Genomic DNA, 8,121 nt, shown 5'->3' with positions numbered 1-8,121 from the left:
GGCGCGGACCGGGGCCCCCGACCCCCCCCCCCCGCGCCCGCCTCGCCGGGGGCACCGGCACGGGGGGGGCGAAACCACCGAGGGGACACCGGAGGGACCCGCGGGGCTCAGCCCCCCCCCCCCCCCCGAGCGGCGGGGGGCAGCGGGACCCCCGAGTGACACCGGGCGGTCCCTGCCCGTGACAGCGGGAATGGGGGGGTCACCGGGACCCCCGGAGCGCGGCGATGCGATCCCCCTCCCCACACCGGTGCTGGGACCCCCCAGCTGTGTCACCCACCCCGGGGGGGCACGGGGGGCTCTGCTCCCCCTCTGCCGCGGGGTTTGGGGGGCTCAGGCAGGTTGGGACCCCCCCAGCCCTGCCCCGAGCCCCCTGGTGCCATTGTCTGTCCCCAGAACAAAGGTCCCTCCCTCTCCTCGGGGTCCCTGTCCTTGGGGGTCCCTCTCGGGGTCCCCCCCGCTGCCGGGGGTGGTGACAGCTGGGGAGTGGGGGGACACATCGGGTGAGACCCCCCCTCACGCCCCCCCAGCCGGGCTGAGCCCAGCGGCCAGCATTAATATTTGAAGAGGCTAATTAAGGCATGTGCACAGAATGCTAATTGGGGTGGGGGGCTGCCCTTCTGTCCAGCCCAGACACCCCGGAGCCCCCCGGAGCCCCCCCCAGCCCCTCTCTGAGGGTGTTAATGAGCCAGCAATTAGAGGGGGTGCCTTGATGAGAGGGACGCTCACAGCCATGGGTGAGGAGAGCCCCACTTGGGGTGGGTGGGCACTGGGGGGTCCCTGTCACGGGGGTGGGGGTCCCTGGGGCGGGGTCCCACCGTGCCCACGTACAAATCACTCTGGAGATGCAGCTCTGGGGTGAAGCTCTGCCCTGGCTCTGCCAGACCCCGTTTATTGCCCAGCTGGGAGGGCTTTGTCCCCGAGCTCTGGGGACAGCTGGGGGGGCTGCTGGTGGCACGACAGCCCTGTCCCCGCAGTGAGGGGCTGCAGGACCCCCGGGTGTGTGCAAAGGTGGCACCTGAGACACCCTGGGACAGAAGCAGCTGGGGGTGACGTGAAGGAGGGGGTCCCTGCAGCCCGGTGGGAAGGAGAGCTCCAAGGTCCCCTTCCTGCTGGGGGGGGGGGGTCAGGGCACCCCAAACACAACCTGGGCATGATCACTGAGGGGGTGAGGGCAGTGGCACCCCCGAAATGGACACACCAGAGTCCTGGCCAGCCCTGGCACTCCCAGAGACATCCCGGGAGCAGGGCTGGGACCCAGCAGGGAAAACAAACAAACAAACAAACAAACAAACAAACACACACAAACACCTTCCCCGCGCTGCTGCTGCTGCTGGCAGGAGGTGACAACAGCGGTGGCCGGGCCCTGGAACCCTGGCGGTGCTGCCAGCCCCGGGTGGGGCTCCAGGGGCAGCAGGGAGCGGGGACAGCCCTGGCCGTGCTCTGTCCTGGCTCTGTCCCTCTGTGTCCCTGCTGTCCCGACTCTGTCCTTGCTCTTTCCCTGCTCTGTCCTGGCTCTGTCCCGGCTGTCCCAGCTCTGTCCCGGCTGTCCCTGCTCTGTCCAGGCTCTGTCCTGGCTCTGTCCCAGCTCTGTCCCGGCTCTGTCCCGGCTCTGTCCCTGCTGTCCCAGCTCTGTCCCTGCTGTCCCGGCCCTGTCCCGGCTGTCCCCGCCCCGCCGGCTCCTCAGTCGCTGGCGCTGCCCTCGCTGTCCGAGTAGGCTCCCAGCAAACCCAGCGAGGACGTGGCTGCTGCTGCTGCTGCTGCTGGAGGGGAGGGAGGAGAGGGTCCCGTCAGCTCCAGCCCCCCTGGGTGATCCCCAGTGTGGGAACTCTGCAGAGATCCCGAGGGGAGCCTCGTCCCTGGGGGACCCTGAGGCCAGGGAGGGTAAATCAGGTGGATAAAGCTCAGCCCAGGCTTTGAGATGGAGTCAACCCCACTCAGGATCAGTCAGAGCCCCCCAGGACCCCAGCCCAGGCTCTGGGATGGAGCCAACCCCACCCAGGGTCTGTCAGAGCCCCCCAGGACCCCAGCCCGGGGCAGGTACCAGTGCTGGCCGTGCTCCTTGGGGTTTCCATCCTGTTTTCCAGGGCAGGATCTGGTTTCTGCTTCCTGGGGGCCACCAGCCCTGCCAGCTGGGCCCTGGTGCTGAGCTTGCCCACGCTGCGCTCCCAGCTCTCTGTCCTGGGCTTCTTGCTCTGGGGCTGGGGGTCCTGTGGGCACAGCCAGGGTCAGGGGGCTCCAGCTCGGAGGGGACGTGGGGGGATTGGGGATAAAAGCAGCAGAGACATGAGGGGAAGGCTCTGAGGGGGAATTCTGCCCCTGCAGGGATGGCACAGGCAGCACAAACAGGGATGAGGCCCTGGAGATCCAGGTCCCACTGCCAGAGACATAAACCCAGCCTCGGGATGGCTCTGGGATGCTGAGGAGGCAGAGAAAAGAAATCCCAGCATGGTTTGGCTTGGAAGGACCCCAAAGCCCATCCAGTCCCACCTTGCACTGCCCCAGGTGCCTCCCAGCCCCGTCCAACCTGACCTTGGACACTTCCAGCCACAGCTTCTCTGGGCAATCTCTTCCAAAGTCTCCTTAAATCCAATCCAACCTCCCCTGCCTCAGTTCCAGACCATTCCCCCGTGTCCCACCCCTCCCTGCCTGGGTGAAAGTTGTTTTCTCTCTGTTTTATCAGCTCCTTTCAAGGCCACTGAGCACTGGGTGCCTGCAGGGGGTCCAGCCATGGACCCCGAGTGGATCTGAGTGCCCTGGGCACAGGGATTAGTGCCAGGCCAGGGACCACGGCTGGGATTAACCCCAGGCACAGCAGCTTTGATCCAGCCCAGCTTTGATCCAGCCCAGCAGACACGGGGCCCTGGGGCAGGGATGACATCGGGGGAGGGCAGGGCTGTTTGTTGGGATGATCCCTCCTCAACCCAGGGGAGGGCAGGGCTGTTTGTGGAGACAATCCTTCCTCAACCCAGGGGAGGGCAGGGCTGTTTGTGGGGACAATCCCTCCTTCACCCCAAGGCTGTTTGTGGTGACAATCCCTCCCTCAGCCCGGGGAGGGGACAGGGCTGTTTGTGGGGACAATCCCTCCCTCAGCCCAGGAGGGGACAGGGCTGTTTGTTGTGACAATCCCTCCTCCAGGCCGGCTCTGGGAGCTCTTTTGTTCTGCCTGAACCCACAGCACAGCCCAGGGAGGCCGGCCCAGCCCGAGGCAGCAGCAGGGCCCAGCCGAGCTCTTCCTCGCCAGGAAGGGAGCATGGGGACAGCTCCATCCCTGCCTTTGTCCCCAGGCCCGGCCTGCAATCCCCGGGTGATCCCTGGCTGCTCTCGGCCCTTTGGGAGCTGCTCAGGCGTGACACCAGCCCAGAGCAGGGACACAAAGGGCACACGGAGCTCCAGGGCAGAGCCCTGGGGCTGGGGAGGGGCAGGGCAGGCTGTGCCTCCCTCACCTCCTGCAGGATGTCCGTGGGTTTTGCCTGGCCCGTGGCGTTGGGGCGAGCTTTTGCCGCTTCCTCGTCGGAGTCAGAATCCACCAGGAGCCGGCGGTTCTGGGCCTGCTCCAGCATGGCCCTGCAGGGACACAGGAGGCTTGGAGCTGGATCCATCCCCCTGCCAGGCCCTGCTTGCTGCAGGGGGGCTGGGGACAGCAGAGGAGCCCCGGGACCCCCTCCCCAGGGGGATCTGTGGGATCCAAGACTGAAGTGTGGTGGGATCTGGAGCTTCACCCCAGAGCAGGAACTGTGGCCACTTCCCAGAGGACTGGAACCCCCCCAGCAGCCCAGATCCCACAGAATCCTGGCTGGCTTGGAAGGACCTCCCACTCCTTCTCCCTGAACACTTTGCCAGGACAGGCTGGGATCTGCTCCCACCCCCCAAATCCTGGTACCTCAGCCCCCCTGTCCCAGCCCAGCCTCTGCTCCCAGCCCTTCCAGCCCCCTCACTTCATCTCCTGCTCATCCTCCTCCTGCTCCTTGCGCCTCTGCTCCTCCTCCAGCTCCTTGTGCTGCTTCAGCATGGCCTCAAAATCCACGTTGGCCTGGCGCTGGTTGAGCTCCTTCAGCTCCTGCAGGTTCTCCAGCACCTCCATCTCCAGCTTGGAGTCCTTGGTTCGGTTCTCCAGGACCTGGGTGGGATAAGTTGGGATATTTGAGGCAGCAGAGCCTGCCAGGAGCCTCCAACACCTCCCCACTGTGCTGGATGAAGCACAAGAGGATCCTCCTCATCCTCATTTTTGGGTAGGACAGGAAAGTCTGGATGGCCACAAAGCCACTGCTGTGGCTGGGGAGGGTCAGGCAGAGTGGCAGAGGTTTCCCTGCACCCCTCATACCTTCATGGGGTTGTTGAGCTCCTCCTCTTCCCTCTCCTTCTGCATCCTCTTCTCCTCCTCCTCCAGGAGCTTCTCTGCCTGGAAGTTCCTGGTGGCGCCGTGCTCCATGGTGTAATCCGTGTTCTCGGGGTCTGTCTGAGGGAGCAGCAGCAGAGCCATGGAGGGGAGGGGGATCCTGCCCCAGCCAGCCCACAGCCACCCCACAGCCACCAAGGGAGCTGCACGGGGAGGGCTGAGCCAGCCAGAAACCCACCCTGGGACTCTGCTGTGCTGGTTTTGTGCTTTCCCAAACCCAGAAACCCACCCTGAGACTCTGCTGTGCTGGTTTTGGGGTTTCAAACCCAAAATCCCACCCTGAGACTGTGCTGTGCTGGCTTTGTGCTTTCCCAAACCCCAAAACCCACCCTGGGACTCTGCTGTGCTGGTTTTGTGCTTTCCCAAACCCACCACACTTCACATTAACCAGAAAATCTCTAATTAGTGAACCAGAGCCCCTCCATCAGCCTTTGCTGGGCAGGAGTGCCAGGGAGCCATGGAACACCCTGAGCTGGAAGGGACCATCAGCTCTGGCCTTGAAAGGAGCTGATAAAACAGAGAGGAAACAACTTTCACCCAGGCAGGGAGGGATGGGACACGGGGGAATGGTCTGGAACTGAGGCAGGGGAGGTTGGATTGGATTTAAGGAGACTTTGGAAGAGATTGCCCAGAGAAGCTGTGGCTGGAAGTGTCCAAGGTCAGGGCTGGGAGGCACCTGGGGCAGTGCAAGGTGGGACTGGATGGGCTTTGGGGTCCTTCCAAGCCAAACCATGCTGGGATTTCTTTCCTCTGGGACAACCCCACCCACCCCACTGTCCAAAGGGAGCCGTGCCCATTCCCTGGGGGAATTCAGCACCCCACCACCACGGAGGGGGGATAAAAACCATTCCAATACCTCACCCCAGCGCCCTGGCACAGCCCCCAGGCTGCCAGGGAAGGGGCAGGCTGACCTTGAAGGTGATCTCAGCCAGGCAGCGCGTGCACTTGATGTAGAAGCGGAAGATGGGCAGCCCCAGGTAGGACTCGTTCAGCACCGTCTCCTTGCGGGCGTTGAACTTCTTGCCCTTGTAGATGTACTCCCCACACGTCTTGCACCTGGCCAGGGGCAGGGACACGTCCACAGGGGGGCAAGGGGCTGGGCAGGGGCTGGGGGTGCTGCCACGTTTCACAGGGAAAAGCTAGGCACGGCTCTGCCCAGGAATATTTCTGGGTTTCACGTTCTCTGAACCTCAGAGAATGAAAACACAACTCTTATCTCATTTGCTGTGCCTGTGTTTGTGCCAAAGCAGAATGAAATTGGGATTGTTCACCCAAAGTGAGGGTGGTTTTGGTTCCTTGGCCTGTCAGGCCAGGTGTGTAGTCCCACAATTCCCCTCAGGGAAAAGCAAGGCCCAGTTCTTCCCAATAATATCTCTGGGTTTCACGTTCTCTGAACTCCAGAGAAAGGAAAAACACAACTCTTATCTCGTTTGCTGTGCCTGTGTTTGTGTCAGAGCAGAATAAAATTGGGATTGTTTATCTAAATTGAGGGTGGTTTTGGTTCCTTGGCCTGTCAGGCCAGGTGTGTAACCCCACATTTCCCTTCACAGAGAAAAGCAAGGCACAACTCTTCCTAGGAATATTCTTACCTCATTTTCTGTGCCTGTGTTTGTGTCAGAGCAGAATGAAATTGGGATTGTTCACCCAAAGTGAGGGTGGTTTTGGTTCCTTGGCCTGTCAGGACCAGGTGTGGAGCCCCACATTTCACAGGGAAAAGCAAGGCACGGCTCTGCCCAGGAATATTTCTGGGTTTCACGTTCTCTGAACTCCAGAGAAAGGAAAAACACAATTCTTATCATTTTCTGTGCCTGTGTTTGTCCCCACTGCTCCCAGGAGGGATCCCACTATCCCAGGAGGGATCCCATTGCTCCAGGAGTGATCCCATGGTTCCAGGAGGGATCCCATTATCCCAGGAGTGATCCCACTGCTCCAGCAGGGATCCCAGGGTTCCAGGGGGGATCCCATTGCTCCAGGAGGGATCCCATTGCTCCAGGGGGGATCCCACTGCTCCAGGAGGGCCCCGGGGCTGCTCTCACCTCATGTTGAAGGGGGCCATCAGCCTCACCACGTACTGCCGGTCCTTGGGGAGCTTCAGCTTCGGGATCTTGGCCGGATCGAAGTCCGGGGGGTAATATTTCTGTGGAGAGAGAAAACTGGGAATGCTTCTGTATTTGGGAATTCTGGGGGTGTTTCCATGCACAAAGAGCAGATTTGGGAATGCTGGGGGTATTTCTGTGGAGAGAGCAGATTGGGAATGTTTCTGTATTTGGGAATTCTGGGGATGTTTCTATAGAGAGAGAGCAGATTTGGGAATGCTAGGGATATTTCGATGGACAGAAAGCAGATTTGGGAATGTTTCTGTATTTGGGAATTCCGGGAATGTTTCCATGCACAGAGAGCAAACTGGGAATGCTGGGGGTATTTCTGTGCAGAGAGAAGATTGGGAATGCTGGGGGTGTTCCTGTATTTGGGAATTCTGGGGGTATTTCTGTGCAGAGAGCAGATTTGGGAATGTTTCTTTATTCGGGAATTCTGGGGATGTTTCCATGCACAGACAGGAGATTTGGGGATGTTTCTGTATTTGGGAATTCTGGGGATATTTCTGTGCAGAGAGCAGATTTGGGAATGTTTCTTTATTCGGGAATTCTGGGGATGTTTCTGTATTTGGGAATGCTGGGGATGTTTCTGTATTTGGGAATGCTGGGGATGTTTCCATGGACAGAGAGCAGACTTGGGAATGCTGGGGATGTTCCTGAGCACAGAGAGCAGCTTTGGGGATGTTTCTTTATTTGGGAATTCCCGGACCAACCGGGGCCGCCCCGCGCGCTCGGGGAACCCGCCCCGGGCCCAGCCCGGCTCGGGACGCCACCCGGCCGCCGTGGCGGGGATTCCTCCCCAACTCACGTTCAGCACTTTCCGTTCCGACATCGCGGCGGCTTCTCCCGCTCCCCGGTGCTGCCGGTGCTGCTCCCGCGCCCCTCGCCGCTTCCGGGTGTGGCCCCGCCCCTCCGGCGCTCATTGGCGAGCGAGCCGCGGCCGCCCCGTTCCTCGGCTGTTATTGGCTGATCCAGCTGCCTGTCAATGGATCCGCCCACCGCTGTTGTGCAACCCAGCCAAGAGTCCGCCGGAGAGCCGGGGCCTCACAAGGGGTTCCGCATATTCTTGGGTCCTGCTGTTCTCCGTCTCCGGCTGGGGGACCCCGGGGCTCCGATCTGGGGCTGGGGGACCCCGGGGCTCCGATCTGGGGCTGGGGGACCCCGGGGCTCCGATCTGGGGCTGGGGAACCCCGGGGCTGCGATCTGGGGCTGGGGAAACTCGGTTTCCTCACAGCAACATGGGCCCCGGTCTCCCCTGATCTCCCGTGACGCACACTCGTCATGTAGATAGCAGTCCCCAAACAGTCTGGTTTGTGTCTAAAATGTCACTTTCTTTCCAAACACCGAGGACTCTGAGTCCTTTTGAATTTGCGGCTTTTTCGCTCACTCCACTGAGCATGCGCGGCCACGGCAGCCATGCTGTACGGCACCGCCGCACTGCGCATGCGGCGTTGCCATTGCCGCCATTCCGTACAGCGCGCCTCCCACGGCTTCAGCCGCCAGCGCGGGCAGTCCCGGGTGCCGCCGCCGCCAGCCCCGCCCGCACCGCGTGGCTGCAGCCCTGCGCATTCTCAGCTCCTCACTCCCCGCCGCTCCCCGCCCCTTCTGCACGGCGCCCGCGCACACCCG

At 61.8% G+C, this 8,121-nt stretch overlaps 1 protein-coding gene across 3 annotated transcripts; it reads right to left on the bottom strand.

The window, feature by feature from the left end:
- Window positions 1–1,558: 1,558 nt before the first annotated feature.
- Window positions 1,559–7,584, bottom strand: YJU2 (YJU2 splicing factor homolog). 3 transcript variants are annotated; one of them, XM_039734389.1, is made up of 8 exons: window positions 7,301–7,584; window positions 6,433–6,533; window positions 5,308–5,452; window positions 4,322–4,456; window positions 3,936–4,117; window positions 3,444–3,564; window positions 2,042–2,207; window positions 1,559–1,757 (listed from the first exon to the last, which is right to left on the bottom strand). In XM_039734389.1, exons 1-8 carry the CDS (start codon window positions 7,322–7,324, stop codon window positions 1,681–1,683), a joined length of 951 nt encoding a protein of 316 aa, XP_039590323.1. In that variant the 5' UTR covers window positions 7,325–7,584; the 3' UTR covers window positions 1,559–1,680. The 3 variants fall into 3 exon arrangements, with proteins under 3 accessions (XP_039590323.1, XP_039590313.1, XP_039590305.1); XM_039734379.1 differs by having other exon boundaries at window positions 1,559–1,760; window positions 7,301–7,581; XM_039734371.1 differs by having other exon boundaries at window positions 1,560–1,763; window positions 7,301–7,580.
- Between the last annotated feature and the right edge of the window lie 537 nt (window positions 7,585–8,121).

Source organism: Passer montanus, unplaced genomic scaffold (assembly GCF_014805655.1).
Source record: "Passer montanus isolate IOZ18808 unplaced genomic scaffold, ASM1480565v1 scaffold112, whole genome shotgun sequence".
Lineage (NCBI taxonomy): Eukaryota > Metazoa > Chordata > Aves > Passeriformes > Passeridae > Passer > Passer montanus.
The sequence above is the reverse complement of the archived record's forward strand: the minus strand, read 5'-3'. Positions and strand labels throughout refer to the sequence as shown.

What these genes read in the sequence shown, in the direction of transcription:
- YJU2 (XM_039734371.1), bottom strand. Translation starts at nt 7,324, where the DNA reads ATGTCGGAACGGAAAGTGCTGAAC. An exon ending in ATGGCCCCCTTCAACATGAG is followed by an intron (nt 5,453 to 6,432) that starts GTGAGAGCAGCC and finishes GCCCCTGGCCAG; the next exon opens with GTGCAAGACGTGTGGGGAGT. An exon ending in TGGCTGAGATCACCTTCAAG is followed by an intron (nt 4,457 to 5,307) that starts GTCAGCCTGCCC and finishes CTGCTCCCTCAG; the next exon opens with ACAGACCCCGAGAACACGGA.